Source organism: Rhamphochromis longiceps, linkage group LG2, assembly GCF_057381845.1.
Source record: "Rhamphochromis longiceps isolate RC_006_pf linkage group LG2, R_longiceps_female_GT1.1, whole genome shotgun sequence".
NCBI lineage: Eukaryota > Metazoa > Chordata > Actinopteri > Cichliformes > Cichlidae > Rhamphochromis > Rhamphochromis longiceps.
Window position 1 is genome coordinate 30,262,001 of NC_140558.1, and position 22,071 is coordinate 30,284,071.

A 22,071-nucleotide genomic window follows, 5' to 3' on the forward strand; every position below is an offset into this window, starting at 1 on the left:
GCAGGTTAAAGAAAAAGAAAAGCATCTGAGACTTTATGTTAGGGGGGGGGTAGAGTTTTTGATTATGACCACAGAGTCGGGAGAGTTCTGTGATATGCAACTGTCTGTCAAATTGAGACACCTGAAGCAAGTGTTCCATTTTTTCTTCTTAGCCACCGATCACATGAGAATCCAGCCAACATAAGTTAAAATGTTTTCTTTAGCTGCTTGTATGCAGCAGCAGTTGAGAGAAGGCTTTTGCTGGAGTAGGTGCCTTTTTATATTAGAAGCCTCTTCCTGAGGGCTTGAGCATCTCTTTTCCATCCTCGTCTGACCTTTCACTTTGAAGTGTTTTGCTGTCAGGATGGTAGTCGAGTGTATGTGTCTTGTATATTGCGCCATTCATTCTCTATTAACTGTGGACCCTGATGCACAACACTCCCATGAGAACAGCTGTCTCTGCACATCCATGTACTGGCGCGTCTATTACACAGCGATTACACTGTGTTCAAAGTCGTATCACGAGTCTTGCCCATTCAGGTTTGATCAAACAGGAACAGGATCTCCTCTTGCTGTCTGTATGGTTTCTGTGAGTCACACCTGCATTATTCACCGTCTGGAGGAAAGGCGTTTTGCTTAAATGGGAGACACGTCTACCAAAAACAAAGCAAATGTAAATCCTTTATGTAACGGTTGATGTTAAAGAATGACTTGTGAGCCACGGTTAGTGTAAATTATTCAAGCGCAGAATACAAATGATGTTTCTGTGCTAATATTCATTTCATATCTCTTTCCCGAGGTGCCCCAGAGGCTCCATATATGATCTCCATGTTACCTCTCCACGTCTTTATTGTCACTGCATTCATTAAAATGCACTTCAAAAAGCTTAATGAAAGCAAATGAGAATGTGGTAATGCTAAAACATCGCATAACAGCGAAGAACAGAGCTTAGAGTGTAGCTGCACTTGGGATAAAAGTGCTTATGCCAAAAATCAGTGGATAAAAGTGCTCTGCGCGCAGCAAGGACTTTGAGTTACTCTTTTGTGTGTGTTTAAATATCAGGGCACATGTTTTGGAAGCTGATCAATGTCAACTGAACTTCAAGTGCAGGTCTCTTCAGGTGCAATTGAAGACAGCTGAAGAGCTAAAGTGGAGGAAAGGGAGAAGTAGAACAACTGAGTTGGAATCTGATTTATTCATTGTGTCCTTGAAGGGAGAGGGAGATAGGGCGAAAGACTGCAGTAAGCTGCAAAGTGAGAGAGCTATTGAACCAGAAAGTTCTTTTATTCTACAGTAATCAAAGTATCCTCCCCATGACACGTCCTCCCTCTGCCTTTTCAGTTTTCCCTCTGTCTTTCTCTTATTCTCTCTCACACACACACAGACACACATACACATAGTGACAGAGCCTATGTTATATCAGATTAAGTCTCACAGCCACAGGCCCAAAGAGGCAGTGATCACGAGAAGCCAGCCTCTAGTCGCACAGTTCAGCACATTCGAGAAAGTGTGCTACCCCACAGTGGGGGATGATGAGTTGTCCTCTGTGGGAGGAAATGTCCTCTCCTGGTCCTTTGATTAGATTAACACTTCCTTTCCCCGTGTCACTTTCTGAATGAAAGGACTCGTCCTAATTGCTTGTTGCCCCTTTGTTTTTTTTCTTCTGGTCTCGCAGCACAAGTGCTGCCACTATGTCGCCTCCTCCCCACCCACCTTTGATAGGTGAATAAACTAATTCCAGCGAACAGTCTCATGAGCATTGTTTACTGCAGTGCAGTGCCATCTTTGCACACCACTCCCCCACGTTGTCTTATTCCTATTTGGAAGCAGTTCAGGCATAACAAAGAATAAAAGACAAAAACGGGAAGTGAAAAAAAAATGACAAAAGGCGAGGCAGTGAAGCAAAAGAAGAACGAAAAAAAAAAAGCAATATCCTTTCATGCTTTGTCAGAAATGGGTTGTTTGGATCGTGGAGTGGCATTTCATGCAGCCCAAGTCTGTTCCACAGGACTGGTGCAGTGAATAAATCCTGAATCATAGAGTCTGCATCCAGAAATGAATCAAAAAAAAAAAAAAGCTGGTGTTTTGCCATGTTGGATTTGTTATTTGAGCTGTGGCAGGCTGCATCTCTGGAAGGAGGAATTTCATTTTTACCACACAATACAGACCCAGAGACTAGTAAAATAACACAGACTGGGCAATCTACTGCGCTTTGTGCCTGGTTTACTCTGCAGTGTATGTGAGAATTTACACTGTGGGAATAAGAAGCTGAGAGTTAACGTGATTAACACCCCCCACTCTCCTTTCCCTTGGCTGGATTTGTTTTAGTAAATCCACATGAACGCGTCCTCCCTGAAAAATAGTTTTAAAAAGTTGAAAACGCGCGATGAAATTATGACTGATGCGACACGTGTGCGTGCGCAGTATTGTGTGCGGGCAGTTTGCGGCCGTAATAATACATTATTGATTGTGTCGCAAAGCATCTGATGGAGAGAGAAGGCGAAAAAAAGATCACATGCCAGATGAAGCTGTCAATGGAGCCCTCAATCAGTAGATGCAATGCAGACACAGAGAGAGAACCAGATGGTGCTAACTATTGATCCGAAACATGCACACATACTTCCACAGATCAATGTTGAACTGGTATAGGGAAAAACTCTGCTCTCTGTGTTGCTGTCTGCAAGGAGAGGGAGCGGGCTGCCCGGGATGCTCATACTCCAGCAGTATCATGCTCGAGTTAAAGTATGCAGTGTGTTTAACCTCTGCTGAGATGTTTTCCTATAATCCCTTCAGGCCACTGAATCAGCCCCAGTGTTTTGTTCAACGCAGACGGGTTTAAACAATGTTGTGAAAGCACACGCACAAGGACACAGGAACCCTTTCTGTACATTTTTATTTACAAAATGTATTAAAATTCTCTATACAGCGCCTCACTAATGAGGTTCAGCAAATTATGCATGCATCTTTTGCTCTTTTGTACCCACTACTACGCCTGGCGATATTATGTTTTCTTTTTGCAGAAGGTGAGACGTACAAAAAAAAAGAAAAGAGAAAAAATAGAAAACAAAAACGGTGAAAGTGATTCTACTAAAAGAATTACTAGGGCTGGCTTTCTAGCATTAAACCTAAGGTGGCTTTGTGAGTAGCAGAGCTCGTCAAGCATCATTGATTTCACATGCAATTTCTTATAAAATAAAACAAAAAAACAACAAACAAGGAGGAAAAAAGGGGAAATCAATATTCAATTGTGTCATATAAATAGTTCTCGTTTATCTAAATGTACACATCTTTCTCTGTTTGCTCTTTCTTTTTTTCACATTGTCAGTTTTTTAAATATTTATATATATATTTATGTATATAAAACTATCTGCCCATAGTTTCAGGTGATTTGATAAGTGTCTCCCTAAATCCTATGGAATCACAGTCTTTTTGAAAGAAAAGAAATTCTTACAGCAATATGTAAATGTGCTAAGCTCCAGGACTCTCCCTGGTTTAACCTTGTAGAAATCTATTTTCCATTTTATTCATAATTTTTTTTTTTGTAATTTTCATTTACTAAGTGAAGTCACTAAACACTGTAATGCTCATTAAAGGAAATCAAATCAAAAAGCGAACCACAGCTCATTGTAAAATGTGCAGTTGTTAACGAAAATGGTAAGGTAATCCAAAATACTACAGTTTAAAAGCCATTACTGTTATCCTTTAATTGGACTGCAGTTAATCTACAATTGAATTACCCTTTTTTGTTTGGTATTACTTTGATGTACAGAAGACTTGAATGACTCGGGAAAAAACACTGTTCGGAGCGACAAACCTTAGTGAGTCAGTGCCCCTTTGATATTTTACAAACTGTAAATCACAAACAGATTTCTCTTTCCCCAGGCATAAATACTTTGCTTTACACACTCGTCATACAAAACACACTCTTGGCAGTATCGGAAGTGTGAATTATGACCTGGTCCCGTAGCGCGTGAAAGCTGAACCAGGTCATCTTCTCATCTCCGTGGGTCCTGTCAAACTTTCAGAAGACAGTGGCAGCAGCACCAGAGTTAAGAGTACAAACGACACACGTCATTGTTTTGGACTGAAATAGCATTTCACTCTAATAAGATAAATCTTTTAAAACTAGTACATGGTCACTAGAAGTGACTTAGAGCAGTATAAAAGCTATGTCATTGTAACCAGTGTGTAACAGTGCACTGTGTGGATCTAATAAAATAATCTGAACACACAGAACCAGTGAAAATCTGGCAGCAGAAGAATGAAGAGTAATCTGATCGCATTAAATACAAGAAACCAATTATACACTTGTCATGTGAGATTTGTCGGCTTTCTGGCACTTCAAAATGTGCTTAGGGTTGCAAATGATGGCTTTTGTTCTCTCATTCATGTCACGTCATATATATCTATATATATAAATATATATATATATAGATATATTACTGCACCAGTCCTCTGTTTTGTATGCGTTTCAAGCAAAAAGCAATATTATCAATGAGTTGCATTGATTGGACTTGGAGTTCCATAAGGCACTGATAGGAGGGAACCACGCAGGCTCGTCCCATGACCAGTCCAGTCGTGTCGTCATTGCAGATTATCGTGCCGTGTCCGCCCAGGAGGATCTGGCAATCCTCGTGATCCTGTGCCTTTCTTAGATATAGTCACAGTTGTAAGGGAAAATGGAAATGTTTCCTAAACCTGTGACAGCACAAAAAAACAAAAGCAAACAATGGAAAAAGTTAACTTTTGTTCTGGACAACTCATGTTGAACACATGACTTTTTATTACAAAATAAAATGTGGGGATTTCCTTATTGGCTGAAATGCAGTATCTTTTATTATATAAAGCTTTGTTTGAAAGGCTCTACAATTCCCTCGTCAACATCAAATATCTTTAACCAAATTAACAACATGAGGGAAAAATACATCTTTCTGCCTCCATCCTAACCTATTTCATCATGACTGTGCTGACACGGTTTGTGGGAAGGAAAGGCAAACAACTCCCTCGACTGTGATCAGACTTTGACTGTCTGACGCACATGACATCACCTCTTTCCAACCAAGTCCTGTCCACTTCAAACCAGTCAGAAGAACACAGAAACACACTACAGAAGCCTCTTGTGTAAACAGTCGAAACGAAAGAAAAGAAATGAGCGCCGGTGGATTCCTTCGCTCAGAATAAAGAACTGATTGAAAAAATGTGTTCTCAATGAAAATCTGTTGACAAGTCACACTTTGTGTCTAATGAGAGCACACGTGCAAACAATCTGATCAAATCCAAGATGAATTTTTAATTATGTCCCTATCAGTGCATGCTTATCTTTATTCAGTGAATTTCTGTAGAACTGCTGCAGAGGTAGTCTGCAACTTCTCATTGGTCTCTGACATTTTCTGTGGAGGTTTTTTTTTTCCAGTAGAATTATGCGTAGTAAACAAACCCATGAAAACAGGTCAGTGCACTCTGTGGATCATTCAGGATGATGTGGTCTATATTCCTGGTAAGGATAAGGTAGATGTTCTTAAAGCTTCAAAACACTATTTATATTAGCAATGGCTCTGTGCAGTGTGGTGGAGGTTGCTTGTAGTGATAAACACTCGGAGAATTATCACACATCCCATATTCCTTTATCACTATGTAGTTTAACACCTTTTGGCCCGTTTCATTTGGTTTTACTTTAGAATGAGTATAGAGATGCCTGCTGTCGCTTCAGAAACTAGTTTGGAAATGCCTTTTTTGCACATTTTGGCCATTTTGCACATTGCTGCTTTTTTTAGTTTGTTTTTTGAAGCCAAGCAAAAGGCATCTGCCTGAAAACTGTGGGTGCTGCATACATATCCTGCTTTATTGTCTGTTTTTCTCTAAATGGGGCCATGAAGTCATAAATGAAGATAATACTGTATTAAATAAGCTGAAATTTGAAAGACCCGTAATAAGGAACAATTTCATTGAGGTCTGAAATTTAAACAAGCGTAAGTGTGTTACCAGAACCTGAACCTACATCTATTTTAATTGTCTTTTAGCCAAGAGGTTTCACAAAACACAGCATGTTTTGGAAATTGAATGCACTCTTACATGTAATACTTCTAGATGGAGTATGCAGCTTTTTTCTTTGGTAAATAAAGTTTCCCGAAAAGCTTGCACTATATCTTACCTTCCTGTACAGGACAAATGATTAGGTAGTGAAAACAGGAGAATTTAGTGCTTACATGGAGCCCAAAACTAAAAAGCTAAGCAACAAGTTTAACAGAAACAAAGTAATGCTACAGTCATATACAGTCAGCTACTGTGTTCAGTGCTACTGTCTGACATAATACACCAATAAATGTATTAAATCAGCAAAAATCACAAATCTGTTGTACATCAGAATAAAATGATTTGGCAACCATGTTGCAAAGAAACGTTCCGCAGACCACTTGCGCTCATTGGTGCAGAGTGACTGCAACTGATTGCAACATGTTGCCAATCTGTCAGCCTTTTTTTTAAATTACATATCTTTTATGATATGTCGACCCCAGCAGGCCAACTGTGCTGCAATCTGATTTTGTACTCTTGAGTGACTGAGCCACAAAAGTAAGTGAGATTTAAAGATTAAAAAAAAGAAAAAATTAGTAGAACTAAAGGAATTCTAAACAAAAACTTGAATTTCCTTCAGTTTCTCTGAGCATTGCACGGTCTGACCTCGGGGTGAGTTTGCTGGGAGGCACAGTCCTGGGAGGATTGGCAGCTGTCTTGAATGTTTTCCACTTGTGAATAATCTTTTTCACTGTAGAATGATGGACTTTAAATTGTTTGGAAATAGACTTCCCAGACTGATGGGCAGGAACAATTGCTTCTCTAAGATTATTGCTGATGTCTTCTCTCTTTGGCATTGTGTTAACACACACCCGAATTCTGCCAGAACCGCTGCCTTTATAGACAGACTCACACTTGCTGTTGATCAGTTAATCCAGTACATTTGATTAGCCGTATTTGGTTGCTAATCTTAATTGCTGAGCACGCAGTATGGGCGTACTTAGCTTTTCACACAATGCTTTTGCATTTTAGCTAACTTTTTGTTAAATGATGACATGGTTTGATAGTTGTTGTTCTTTATCTAATGCTGTTTTTACCTCATTTTTACCTCATGCTGAGTACAGTGGCCCTGAGACATCAAATGCGCTGTAACTTAAGAAAACACAAGGAAATAGAAAAATGCTGCAAAAGCATACAAAACCCAACGGAAATTTAAAAAAAGGAGCAAGAGTTTCCAAAATAACATCACAGAACAGAACTAAAGTTTTTTTGTAGAAACAATAATGTGATGGAACAGCTGCGGAAGTTACAAGTGGCTTATTGGTAAACATGTATATGAATCATGCGATTAAAACGCACATTATCCTGCATCTTTTTCCCTCTCACAACACATATGATTCACCCACTTCTTTTAAACATGTCTCAGTGCAGTGTTTATGCCACGTTATTGTCTCCTCCAAAACACAGTTTTTTGGTGGCTGTAGTTCAGGAGGTCATCTACTAATTGGAAGGTTGGTGATTCGAGCCAGTCCGCATGCCAAAGTACTCTTTTGCAAGATGAAGTTGCTTTCCGATGCATCCATCTAAGTGTAAATGTGCCTGAATGTTAAATAGAAAGCACTTAGCAGTAGAAGAAAATGCTTGTGTGAATGAGGCAGGTTGTATAAAGTGGTTTTTATGCTCAAGGAGAGTAAAAAAGTGTCGTATAAGAACCAGTTTATTACTTTTGTTGTGTTTTTTCTTCTTTCATTGTCTTTTATTCACCTTTCTTTGTGTTTTGTGTCCTTTTGTAGCGTTTTTCTGTTTGCGCGTGTTTTCTTAGGTGGCAGTGTGTTTAACCTCTCAGGGTCATTTTTTAAATTGTGTCACAGAACAAAACAAAGAACAGCATACTGTAGGTTGATACGATCGGGCGTGCTGCTTGACATTCTACACACAAAGCTATATGCTACACAACAGTGTGCTTTTTCATCAAACAATTTCACAAACAGCAGCTACATACCAAACAGACAGTGGAAGACTTAATTCTGACTGATATGGCAGGAAGCTAAATGATTCATCAGAGTGCACGATGGGAACAGTAAGGCGAGGCGACGTACCTCTAGATCTTTTTTTTTTTTTTTTTTTTTTTTCTAAATGACATCAGAAACAGCAGTATGCGACATTACGTGATGGCAGAGCTTCAGTTCATCCTTTGTCTTTTTTTTTTTTTTTTTTTTTAATAAATAGGACAGGGGGAATGAATGAGAGAAAGAGGGGGAGAGAAAGAAAGAAAACCAAAGGGGAGAAGAGACGGTGAGAAGGGGGGGGAAGAGAGAGAAAAGAAAAAAAGAACTCCTGGGTCACCTGTATGGAGAAAAAAAAAACCAAAACAAAAAAAACAAACAGAGGAGACAGCAAACAACAAAGAGTAACATAATAATAGAGAAAACAAAGCACCATCACAATAAACTAGCTAGTCATAGATATCAATATTTACTAAATAATAAACGATATTGTGCAGCACGCAAGATAGACAGCGCACAGTGTGCTTTGAGGCAGCAGCCAAGAAAGCTTTAGTCCGCGTCTGTGAATACCCATGTGTGCATACCTGTGTGGATCAGCATGCTTGCATTCCAAAGGTTTCTCCATGTAATGATCTGCTAGGGAGTGTGGGGGGGCCACAGCCCCGTCCTCCAGGGTGTGAAGCGGGTATGGAGGAGATCAAAACTCCAGACATCCAGAGGCCCCCAGAACACAAGAGACCATGGAAGACCAACAGAGGGGCAGCCGCGCCACTGTTCCAGTAAGAGCTGAGGAGAGTCCCAGATGAGGGCTCGCCCAGCAGCCGCGGAGCAGAAGTCAGGGGGAGTTGCAGTGACGCGCCCGTGAGCTCCGCCGGCCCCCAGCTGTGCCTGAGTGACCGAGCCCCAGGCCGAGAGGCCGGGGGCACCCCACCTCCAAAGGGGCCCGAGCGAGCCCCAGGCCCCAGGCCCCGACAAGCGGCCGCCAAGGAGTGAGCCGGTGTGTACCCGGACGCCCACCCCCAGACACAAAGAACCACCAACACACCGACACCTGAGGGAGTCCGCCACCGGCAGGGGAAGTGGTGGTGGGTGGAGATAGGCCTCCAAACCTTGGAGGGCCTGAGGTGTCCCCAGAGAGGTGGCGTCTGATACCCAACCTGACATATAGACACAGACATACAGGCACACACAGACACAAACATCCATTCCCACCCTCATGCTCTCATATGCACTCACTCCACACTCAACCAACGTGGAGACAGACATAAAGAGACGCTGTACACACAATCACACTCCCCAAGCGTACTCTACAAACCGGGTCTAGGTACCCTTGCCCCTGGAGGGGGGAATTGCACCCAGACCCAGGTGGTGTTACCCTTTTCCCTGCGGTGGGGAGAGGCAGACCACCCCGACTCCGCAGCAGCAGGGAGGCCCCACACCCCAGACCGCAGTCGGACGGCCAACTCCTCCTACTAGCCCTCCCGCTCCAGCAGGCCGCAGAGAATGGGGGTGGGAGAAGACTCCAAACCTCCCTCCACTCGCTCATTGTAGTGTTGATGCATGTGTGTTCTAAGGTGCAATTAAAACCCAGGAGGGCATGGAGCTACCTGCCAAGGAGCAGCAGGTAAGCGCATAGTCCCTCCTGCTAGCCCTCAATGACTAAGTGTATTTAAAATACGTACCTCTAGATCTTAACGCTCTCGGTTCCGTATACGTTGTAGCCTTCTCTGTATGTGGCAAAGTTCTGGGTGTTGGTCGGGGGAGCCGGCTTAAAATTCTGGGCATTCTTGGCCATTTTCAGCCGTTTGGTTTCTTGTCGTGATTTATAACAGAACTCTATCAGTGCCACCATCATGGCCAGACCCAGCCCTCCGACCAGAATATAGAAGACACCAGCCACATTGCTTAGGCTGAGAGCACTTGTCTTGTCCTGGGGGGAAGTGAATAACATCGTTAAGAGTTTTGCAGTGGAGCTAGGGCAAAAGAACAAAATGCAGCCTGCATCCTTCAAACTGAGCCTCGACTCAACAGTAAAACTGACTTAAGTGGTAAATGATCATACTCTAGATTATCATGCTCTATATTACTGATGCTACCAAAGGTTGTTTATGGTTACTAACAGCTACAAACAAAAGAAATGAAACATGTAACGAGCTGCTAAGCAATTTCAACTGAAATTATATTGCTATGTTACAAATTTATGAGGAACTTGAGATTCAGATATAGTCAAACCATTCTCCACTTAGGAGAAAGAAGCCAACTCTTGCTGGTGAATGTAGAGCTAACCTGGCGCTATGCTTCATACATGTAAAATGGCTTCTGCTCTTGACCATATAAGGAAGCTGGTCAGTATCGCATAGGTCGACAGCTGTGAACATCCCTGCCCTTTCAATTCTCTAATGGCAACACTGTCATACAATACAGTCAAATTCATAGTAGATGAATGATAGCTCAATTAAAAAACACTATATAAAAATATATATCAAACCATTTTGCTGCTGTTCACTTACCAAACATATTCAATAAAATTTGTTCATTGGAGTTTTACTATTTGCAGTTTAACCCTATGAGCATGGCGTTACCATGATGCTATCTAGCAACTCTAACCTGTAACCTGAAGCTTTAACTGTATCTCAGAGGGTTAAATAGTGGGTGTATTACATTCCTCAACTTCTTGCAATGTGCAAACAAAACCTCTAACCTCATCCGAAAGCAGCCAGATGATTTTAGAGGACACCCTACGGTGCTCTCTCCGCTTCGAGAAGTTGAATTTGTGTAAATCATCACAATAAGAGGCTTTGCTTGTTCATCACACCACAGGAGGCCAAAGAATCTAATAGACACATCTTGATGCAAACTAGTAACAACACAAATAAATCAAATTTTCATTAACAGTGTGGTAAATAGAAGCAGCAGCATAATGGTCAAAGTATCATGAATGTCAAGAATGAAAATGAGCAAAAAATAGCATTTATCAACAACTATTAACTGCTGTGATTCAATCAAAAGAGTGTGTCTTAAAGGCACTTTAGAAACGTCCCCGCAGCATTACCATTACAGTTTTCACACACAAAAATGAGTCTTTATGTTGTCAAAAAGTCATTTCTACAGCATAAAAAGAAAAGAAAAAAACGGTGAATCTGGGGAAACAGTGCCTTAGATTAAAGCCACCGGTGAGCTGTGTTAACAGCTCGTGGCAGAAAAACTGAAGAAAAGAAAAAAACTATGTGTAGCAAATAAACAGAATGCATACTATAGATGTCAGAGAAGTCTTTGTCTTGCATATGAACAGTACGTCAAAATGCAATTTGGAATCAGTACAAAAGACCTGCAGCGACTGACCTTACTTCCAGAGTCCTTGGTTCCACATTCACCCTTATCGTACCACCATTTGTTTTTCAGCTTGTCTAAGATGCCTTGTTCACTGAGTTTCAATACTGCAAGGTTTACAGGAGTTCTTCACGTGGGAAATAACATAAATAACATTATATTATGTTATTTTATGTTATTCAACTTTTAAACTACTACATACTTTACAAAGCGATAAAGCAGGGCACCTGGCTATTCAACATCACAAAGAGCAGGCATTCTACCTATTACCTTTAAACCCCTACTCTAAAGCCAGGACCTACCCATATCGCTTTGAGTAATCGGCAGACGCTGTTCATGGGGCGACAAGCAGGTACGCAAAGTACAATCTGCAAGTCTATAAACATCAAAAAGCGCCTTGGTGCACGCTGGTTCTTTGTGTGTGGGGGGTGTAGTAGTCGCAGAGGCTTTCAGTGCAGCATTTAACAAGTTCATTCCAACATGAGCAGTTGTCTTAACAAACAGAAAAATCTAAGCAGTGAAAGAAACCTTTGCATATGCAATGTCAGTGTAATCCTGCGTCGGCTAATGCTAACTGTCACTGCAGTGACAACAGTCAATTCTGGAGGTATTACAACCAATTTCCCATTCAAGCAACTGTGCCCAAAAGTGAAAGCCTAATTAATTCTCGCATGTTCTATCCTGACATATCGCTAAGAAAACCTTATCTTCCAATTACACCAGATTAGTGTCAGATGAGTGTGTCCCAACTAAACTGCAGGCAGCTGCAGGACTAAGCTCAAAAAGATTCGGTGGAATTTAACTCATCTCGTATTTGCCTGCAGCTGCACAATCTGACGTTTGACACAGCTGTTTCCTGCTGCTTGATAACTCCAGAAGGTATATCATGACATTGTAGTATTGCATGTCAACATACATTTGCATAATAGTCTATTGGGGTAAATTACTTCAGAGGAGGTAAAAAAATTTCTTTGCATAGCTCAATAAAGATCACATTTTGTAGTTGTATTATGACTATATTGGTTTAGGTAAATCTCTCTGTGAGAAGGAAAAGCAAACTGGAAGCAAAGAAAATGTAGTGGATCGATAAATTAGTGACTACTCCCTGGGAACAATGTCCCCTGAGGGGATCTCTTGCAATGTATAATGCACTGAGAGAAGATTACACCACTATATATCCCTCATCACCAATCTGGAGAAACAGACTGTGAAGACCATACCATTGTCTTGGCTTGGAGAGACATTGATTAACAATGCAATTACCCTGTAACATGCTCTGTGTCTGAAACTCAATCTAGGCAGCGCCGTGTTTCGCCTAAGGGCAAGAAAGAGCAGTGTTAAGTGCGTGCGCATGCAGCACGCGTGCACGCTTATGTGCATCTCCAGATGTCGGCTGGAGCATGTAGTTGTGAGCAGGACAGGGGCCAGGCGATTCACTGTTTGGAACACAGCGCTTCAGGCCGCTTTATTTCCACCTAATCAGACCTTTCCACTGAGTCCCGGAGAGTCAAAACAAGCCAGGAAACAGACAGACGGTACATACCTGTGCATGATAATAGATCGATGGCAGCGCAAGAGACAGATGCTTTCAAAAGCTCTGAACAGCACAGGGAGGCGTCCTGAGCTCATTGACTACAGAACACAACGATGTTAGCAAAACACTGAAAAAGAATGTGACTTTTGAACAACGCTTTTCAGTAATGAAAGCCCTTGTTTAGCTTTATTTCACGTGTGCCTCATGAAGCCTCTTGCGGTGAGTACAGAAATGCATCGCAGCTCCTTACCTGCTCATTGGAGTCCAAGCCAATCATGACAGAAATGACAGAGCGTAAAGACACAATCTGCATTTCATGGGATCTTGCAGCTTGACTGTAATGTCGCCATGTCGCCCACCTATATCATCCTATGTGTGTCGACAGCATCGTTTGTCATAAAAATGACCTGCGTTTTAAAAGATATCATACTCGTGCCTTATGGTATATGTAATCTGGAGAGAGAAGCACAATGCTTAATGGTACTTAGGTCTAAGTGGCATTACGCTAAGCTGTCACGGGACAGTCATTCATCATTTAACCACATGTTAAAGATGGAGAGATCTGATGGTCAAAAGGGTCACAGCTGGGTTATTAATGTGTTCAATTAAAACTGCATGCAGTGGAACCAAACCACAGGTGGGTTACCAGAGCTCCCATTAAAAAGTCTTTTTCTTTAATTAGACTTCTCACGTTTGCCTGCAATGCTTAGTCCCCTCAAGACGCCGCTGTTCCCCTTGCTTTCTTGTCGGCCTCTGTTGAGCGGCCGTTTAGCGGTTGATCTGTTTTTTATTTGTTTGCTATTAAGGTGAACTGGCTTTTAAGTTGTCGTCCACTGTCATAGAAGTGAAGCAGCAGTGGTGAAGTACTGCGAAGCCATATTTTAAAGGATTAGCAAATCTCACCTCACCTCATCTCACCTAAAATGAAAGCCTTTTCAGTTCAGTGTCGCTGGCAAAGTCTGTTCTTGAATTAGACCAACTGGCTATACTCATCAAAGCTGCCTAAATAAAGCCCTAATATTTGAGGCTGGGTGATCTGTCCCACACGTGAGTAAGGGTGAATAAACAAGGCTCAACCTTTCACAGCGGCAGGGCAGACACATTCACATTTGTCCTTTCCTGTAAACACTACTTTGTCAAACAGAAACATGTGTCCTAACTCTCTTCTGTACTCTTCTTCGTCTTGTAGAAGTTTACCTTTGGCATCCATAAATATTTTTCTGTTGGTTAAACAAGAGCTCCTCAGTTTGATCTGAGCCGTTAAGCCGTCTGGTCAGACTGTCGGTAAATTTGGTAATCTGCCTTTGGGGCAGCACCAGGTTGGTTGGGGGCAGACAGTTGGTTTGGTTCTGGTTGGTTTGTTCCAACAGCCTTGCCGATTACTCTGCACTATGGTACCCGATTGTGGTGACATCGAGGCTGACCTTGGAGTCACCTCCCCCGCTGCCGCACTCTCCCTTGTCGTACCACCATTTGTTTTTCAATTTGTCCAAGAGGCCTTGCTCATTCAGTTTTAAAACTGCCAGGTTAACAGCATTTCTTGAAACGATAAAACATAACTTGTAAGAAAATGCACAGGTCCGTGAGAAATCTAATGCAAGGTAATAATCGTACTAAGCATCATGAGAGTAGTTAATGGTAGAGAGGCTACCACTGTCAAAGCAGGGGGCTTATGCACAGAAAACTATCGGTTAAAATCAGAATGGTCTAGGGAAGGACAAATTGTTTAAGAATTTCAGGAATATAGAGAGATAAGAAAGGCTCGTATGAGGTAGAGACAGTGTTAAATCTTGGAAAAAGGTGGCATAAAGGGTTACGTAGTTTAGAACTGAAGTGTGCGGGATGGGGACACTTGTCATTGAGAAGAAAAGTAACAACAACAAACATCATGCAATTAACATTCGTCACAAGTGACAGCGCAGCTTTTAAGGGCTAAATTGAAAAACCATTGAACTGTTAAATTAAAAGTGACAACACAACAGTCAGGTAGGACAGCACACGGGACAGAAGGAGAGATCGAAGGAGAGAGAAAAGCAGTGGGAGAGACATAAATATGAAATTATTGTTAGCTTTAGTCTCATTATCTGGATTTGACTGCTCTGCTATAAAACGGCAACTCTTTAGAAATACAACATTAAATATCGTTAATTAACTTTTGTATCCAAGTGCAATGAAAGGCATACAACCGTTACCTCTGTGTCCATTAACAAGAAAAAAAAAGTAAGGAGAGGAAGAGAAGAGAATGACAACAGGGGAACATCAGGGTAGGTGGAATACTATAACAACATAGGGGATATTGTTATATTATTCCACCCACCTTAATGCTGAGCCTTTGGGCGTCGCCACACCGTAGCCTTTCGAGTCGAGGTTCCCGCCGACTTTCATGGTGTCGCACGGCTTCCGCTGCTCGATGTACTCGTTCATGGTGGACTCGAGGAGAAAGGCGAACTTGCCCTTCGACTTTCGTACCCGGGCTACGCCATCGGGTGTGGTCTTAACAAACACAGAGGGCTCAGCGGATTTCATGTACGACCACATCTTCTCGTAAACTGCTATTTTGGATCGCTGCGCAGAGAAGAGAGGGAGAAAAGGAGTAGCTTAGAAATCTGAAAAATCACACATGTGCAATGGATTTCGGCATATTTTTGTGCTTCGTGATCATACGATTTAAAAAATGGCATCGTGAAGTATTTATAGACATCTTGGAATGAAAATGTGTGATATCTTTAAATACTTCCAGGGAATAGAGCTGACAGACCTTTATGAGATCATGAAGTACAAGAATTTACAAAATCCATTCCTTTTATCAGCATTCTGAAAATGTACCCTTTAAGTACGTCACTTGAAATTCACTGAATGGAAAAATCAGTTATGCAAAAAAAGATCTTTAACAATTGAAAGGGTGTAAATTGCAGGTAATGATCATTCTATCTGAAAAATTTGCACAGGCCTCGGATTTGTTTCCTGAAAGTTCAGCCTCAGTGGGCTGAGCCTGAGTTTATGGTCCTAATTTAACTTGTAGAACTTATTTCATTCATTTATTTCAACAACACTGCTAATGAAATATCTCAACTGTGACTCTGCACTGTAGACGAAGCGAGAGAAGCGAACAACAAGGCAACCCATCACAAAGTGACAAGGATGAGCATTTTCCCGGCGCCCGCAGACAGGCTTAGTGAGCCTGTAAAATCTGGAGGAGTCGGGCACTATCTATAATAAGCATCAATTAAATTATTCAATGCCGCTGGATTTATTTTGGCATAGGCATTTCACACATCCCGGTGTGATCCTGGTCCAAGCAGTGATGAGCCATACTTTCCAAGTGCTGAAGATTGGATCCCACATTAAAAAACAAACAAACAAACAAAAAAAGCCAACACACTTTCTTTTAAGCAAAGGCCAGAAAAAGGAAGAGCAAAAAGTAAAAAATAAAAAATCATAAATTTGCACGTAGAAAATGCCAAAATCTGCCAGAGATACACTATATTGCCAAAAGTGTTTGCTCATCTGCTTTCAAACACACATGGACTGGAGAAGCATCTTATTTTTAATCTACAGGGTTTAAAATGATATCGGCCAATATTTGCAGCTGTAACAGTTTCTTGAAAGGTTTTAGAGTGTGTTTATCAGAATTTTTTATTATTCGTCCAGAAATGCATTAGTCGGGTCAGACACTGATGTTGGACGAGAAGGCCTGGCTCAAAGTCTCTGCACTAATTCACCCCAAAAGGTGTTCTTTCAGGTTGAGGGCAGAACTCTTTGCAGGCCAGTCAAGTACTTCCACACCAAACTTGCTCATCCATGTCTTTATGGACCTTGTTTTGTCTACTGGTGCACGATGAGGAAACAGAAAGGGGCATCCCCAAACTGTTCCCATAAAGTTGGGAACATGAAATTGTCCAAAAAGTCGTACTGTTCTCCTGGATACTGCCAAACCCAGACTCGTCCATCAGATTGCCAGATGGAGAAGCGTGATTCGTCACTCCAGGGAGCAAGTCTCGACTGCTCTAGAGTCCAGTGGCAATGTGCTTTGCACTGTAAGGCTTGGATGTGTAGAGCTGTAGTTTCCATGAAGCTCTCTACACAGTGTCCTTGAGCTAATTTTTTTGGCCACATGAAGTTTGGATGCACTATGCGCCTCAGCATCTGCTCTGTGATGGAGCAATTCAGCCACTTCTGCTTTGTTATAATACCACTAACAGCTGACAGTGGAATATTTACTTTTGGCAACATAGCGTACTTTGCTGTGGCCTTTTTTTTCTTCATACCACAAATCATTAGTGTAACAAGAATGAATAATTCATAATGTTAGTAAATTAAGATAACAAGACTGGGTGTGGGTATAGAGGGAGTGATTACCTTTTGTATATATTGTTCCAGTACTCCCTTGCCCATTTTTTGAGCTATCCCCTCTAGCTGTGTATCCTTTCTCTGCCCCGAGCTAGATATTCCAAGTGTTTCCTGGTTTTTAGACTTTGTTATTCCCCTGCACTATTAGCATCATTAGCATTGCTATTATTAAAGCTTGTAAGTAAGTAAAACTTTATTTATAAAGCACCTTTCAAAATATAAAATCATAGAGTGCTTCTGTCACAGTATGTCGAAGCAGACTGTATGAATGTGAGGAGGACAAAAGGCGAGCCGTTTAATATGGCTGATGGAAAAATACTAAGGCAAACAAAGATGAGAATAAACAATAAACAACCTAATTGGGGAAAAATCTTAAACATGAAACTTGACCTGGACACGTGGATACAAATATACCTGGAAGATGGAAGATGGAACCACGACAACATGACAACAAACTTGACAACATGGACAAGAAGCCAAGAAACATGACAGACTAACAGAGAAGACCAAAGTGAAACCTAACTAAACTAAACTTAAGGTAACCAAATGATAATCCCATTACTCAACATATTTAAAGGGATAACTTAAGAACCAGTGCCGTCAGCGTTAATCTCATTAAAATGACGCTAACGCCATAACCGCTTTAACACGGCAAATCTTCCTTAGTGAGTTAGCGTGGATCGCCTTGTGCGTGGGGCTGCGCAAATGCGTTAGCGAGCTAACCGCACTAACGAGCTAACCGCCTTAACGCAGCCATGCAGCCCCACGCACAGGGCGATCCGCGCTAACTTGCTAAGGGAGATTTGCCGCGTTAATGCGGTTATGGCGTTAGCGTTATTTCAATGAGATTAACGCAGACAGCACTATTAGAAACTCAAAACGTAAACTGAAAACGCTGGGTCAGAGACCCAGGATCATGACAGCTTCACAACAGCCAACAACTGATAAAAAAACAAATCAAGAGAAATTAATAGAAATCAGATTTTAAAAGATGTGTTTTTAACTGGCTTTTAAAAGAGACCACTGATTTAAAATCATAAAGAAGACAGTTCCACAGTCTGGTGGCCACTGAACAGAAAACTCTGTCTCCTTTTTTTCAGCTTAGTCTAGGGTACCAACAGCAGGCCCTAGTTACAGGACCTCAGGGACCTGCCAGGGACAATGATATACCCTGATATAACCTGGTGCCTGTCTGTGAAAACAATCCTCTCATGATCCTCACAGGAACATGACAGCTTGCTGTACAAAAAGTGTTTTACCTTTGATATTTTATATATTTAGCATGCTTAATTAAAAAAAAAAAAACAATGGGCACAATTGTCATACAGTTAAGTTAACGTGCTGACACCTGTGGCTTTATGCGCCCAAACATACTGACCAGAGCACAGGCACATGAATTGGTAAAAAGCCCCCTGTAACTAGAGCAAATCCATCTCTGATGCATTTCTGTTAATAAACAAAAGCATTAACCTTGACCAACAAAAGTGCTTTTACTTGCTTTATGTAATCATATACAATTTGTTTGCTGGCATCTGTCACAGTCTAACCGGGCGAAGGGTGAGAATGAAATGAGACAGCAGCATAACACAAATTAAAAAGCCTGCATGAAAAATGTTCAGAGCTCAGATGAAAAGGAATTCAAGCTGTAACGATAGCTGATCTGCTTTAATTCAAATACAACAGATGAGGCTAAGGAGAGTTAGATGTGCTATATTTGACAACAGCCACATTCAATGACTTCAGTTTGCATGTGTCAGACAGCGTGAAGAGGACGCTAGTTTTTGGAGGACATTTCCCCAAAGGCACGGGGCTCATCTGTTCAGTGGTGGGAAAGCTCCAGACGCCTCCTAGAATGAAGAGAAAAGAATGGATCTGGGCATTGATTACTGACGACAGAGTGTGCTGCCTCAGTGCTTTATGAAGTCAATTCATCAATAGCAGGACGGGGAGTAGGGACCAAGTGCGGCCGAAACCTAAATAGGCTGGTTTCACTGCTTCTGCTAAAGTCACCACTGAGACGCTTAGACAAGATAGAGAGAGAGAAAATAAGACTCAGTGAGAGAGCCCAGCAGGGAAGGAGGGACGTTTGATTATTGAATGCTGGTGCACAATGGCACGTACAGTACACCCACAAGAACACGCCACTAAGAGCCTACTCCCTTACAATGTAATCATTCACATTCCCATCTATGGTGGTCATTTAAAATTCAATTAGGGAATAATGACTGTAAAAGTCCATAATCAATGAACAGACAATTTGTTGAGCAGTTAAATACGGCCATAAATACAGATTTATACACTTGCCACTCCTTTACACTATATAATGGCCCTGTTAGAATATACTGCTGTGTCCTAAATGAGATTCCCACGATTTGACAGGGAATGGCTGTGATGCCTGTGTTGCATGGCTCTGTGTTCGCTATCATGCAAATGTCACAACCCTCCTTCTCTAGATGTCTTTTAAATTACTAAGATCAAGCACAGTGTTGCTATCTTTATAACAAAGTACCTAAATAGTGAGTCTCAGCCTACTCTCCTTCCTACTTACCTATCTGCCTACCTAGGCGACATTGTTACATCATCTGTGTAGGTGGTTTTCCTGCAAGTCTGTCTGAAACTGCGAGTTTCCTGCATAAAGACAGGCTCCGGTCTGTTATTTAAGCCTCCCAACCTAAGAGGAGGAATAAAAAGAGCAGGACTTTCCTCGAGTAAAACACGGTCAGGGGAAAAACGTTGGTTCATTTGGCTCTGTTTGTGAGTCTCCAATAACTGCAGTGGGTTCACAGTTTATGGATTGCATTTTCCCAGTAGGATGTTAACATTAAAACACTATAGTTGCTAGTAAATGACTCATATGCAAAGATATTGTGTCGCAATATAAGAGAAGATATTTAATTAAAAGGGTATCCAGCCAGTAAATGTTGGTCGGCATCATTAATGCTTGAATGGAAGTATCGCTGTCGTTGCCTTAATGGAAACTGACATAAGAACCAGATTTCAAATATAAATTGGGATAAAAGTGAGTTTTATTGTAGTTTTTTTGTTTTGTGTTTTTAACCTCCTAGGACCTGGGCCCTATTTCAGGAAGCCGGTTTAGTGCAAACTCTGAGTAAGTATACCCTGAGTTAACGAAAACTCTGGGTTTTCGGTTTCACAAAGCGAGTTTAGATTAATTCTGAGTGAGTTACTATGACGACACACTCCGTGAAGCTAACCTGCCCCCTAGCAGGTTTACTTCAACTAACCCTGACGTTCTCCGCCTCTTTGTCGGAAACCTGACTGTAGGAAGTGTCAGACATGGCGTGTCCCTTCCTTGAAGAGCCAGTAGATGTTGAAGCCCAAATTCTCCGCAGAGCTCTCCGCCGGGAGAGAGTGATTAGAGCGCGTTTGGACATTTTATCATTTCCTGATGATTTCCTGTGTGAACGTTACCGTTTTTCAGCACAATCTACAATTTATTTGGATAACATCCTCAGGCCTAATATTGCTCATGTGACACATCGTGGACATCCTCTCAGTTCTGTACATATTATTTGTATCGCACTTCGGTTTTTTGCAAACGGGAGCTTTCTGTATAATATTGGTGACGCTGAGCACGTTTCCAAGGCTACCGTCTGTCGGGCAGTCAGGAATGTTACAGTTGCACTGAAACGTCTCCTGTACTCGTTTGTGGTGTTCCCTGGTCATAGACCCACAAGATTTATCAAAGAGGGATGCCACAAAATTGCAGGTAGCAGGATGAACAAAACTTAATTCATGATGTGGTGATACTTGAACTACTACTTAAATTTTACATTTATTTTCACGGTTCCCAGGCGTGATTGGCTGTATAGATGGCACTCGCATTCCAATCATTGCTCCTTCAGTAAATGAAGGAGACTATGGGAACAGGAAGTCTTTCCACAGCATTAATGTACAGGTACATAGTTCCCTGTAGCATTTCAAACTAACAAATTATTTCATTATTAGTAATGGATGCTAATTTGTGTTCTCTGCACTGTGAAGATCATATGTGATGCTGCCAACATTATCACAAATGTGGAAGCCAAGTGGCCAGGCTCTGTGAGTGGTGGTGGTGGAGGACCCCCACCTGTTTTTCGGGCCTCTGCTTTTTTTTTAGTGGCCATAACGGGTCACATTTGAGCATACAGAGTAAGCAAATATGTACTTGTAATGCTCAGATAATTTCAATAAGTGCTTACAGAGGGGAAATTAATGTAGCCTCTAACTGCAATTGATTTACATCGGACAAACAGACACTATGGCTCATAATACAATTACACCATACCTGTTTGGACTATATTTTTATATTTCATTTTTACTTGCTGCCAGGAACGTTTGGGGCCTGTTGGGTTGCACCTGCACTCACATCACATCACAAAATAAAATGTATGAAATAAAAAATAAAATATAATAAAATAACGTGTTAAATGGGTGGAAATCCCTAGATCAATGTTTAAATTAACACTCACGCATTGACTCTGTTGGCTATGTTTTGCCATGCATGCTCCCTTTCTTTTGCAGCTGAGGCTGTGTTACTTTTTTTCTGCAAAATTTGCATGTTATCGGCATATACTGCCATCAGAATTTCGGCCTCAAGCGCTGTAAAATACATTGACCGCGCCTTCTTTCCCTCCGTCTCCATGGTGACTCGCTTAATCTGTGCTCCACTAATCAGGGCTTTATGTATCCTCGTGCGCGCGCTTAATTTGGGGTTAAAGCAACTCCGCGTTGATTGAACTAATTGTTATCAGCCTTTCTGAAACCGAATATTCCGAGTTGGACAGTTCGGGGTTACTCAACCCTGAGTATCGTTTTTCACTCTGAGTTTTCTAAACCGGCTTCCTGAAATAGGGCCCT

At 41.5% G+C, this 22,071-nt stretch overlaps 1 protein-coding gene across 6 annotated transcripts in view; it reads right to left on the minus strand.

Annotated features, from left to right (window-relative positions):
• Positions 1–2,861: 2,861 nt before the first annotated feature.
• Positions 2,862–22,071, minus strand: part of LOC146677448 (glutamate receptor 3) — a 110,782-nt gene continuing 91,572 nt past the window's right edge. The window contains exons 13-16 of one of the 6 annotated variants that reach the window (XM_085422334.1): positions 15,179–15,426; positions 11,340–11,454; positions 9,680–9,927; positions 2,862–4,677 (exon numbers count right to left, since the gene is read on the minus strand). In XM_085422334.1, the coding sequence (XP_085278460.1) occupies positions 9,682–9,927; positions 11,340–11,454; positions 15,179–15,426 (609 nt within the window). In that variant the 3' untranslated portion in view covers positions 2,862–4,677; positions 9,680–9,681. Of the gene's footprint in view, positions 4,678–9,679; positions 14,401–15,178; positions 15,427–22,071 lie in introns of those variants that run through there. The other 5 variants (XM_085422342.1, XR_014913738.1, XR_014913737.1 and 2 more) reach the window with 5 other exon arrangements.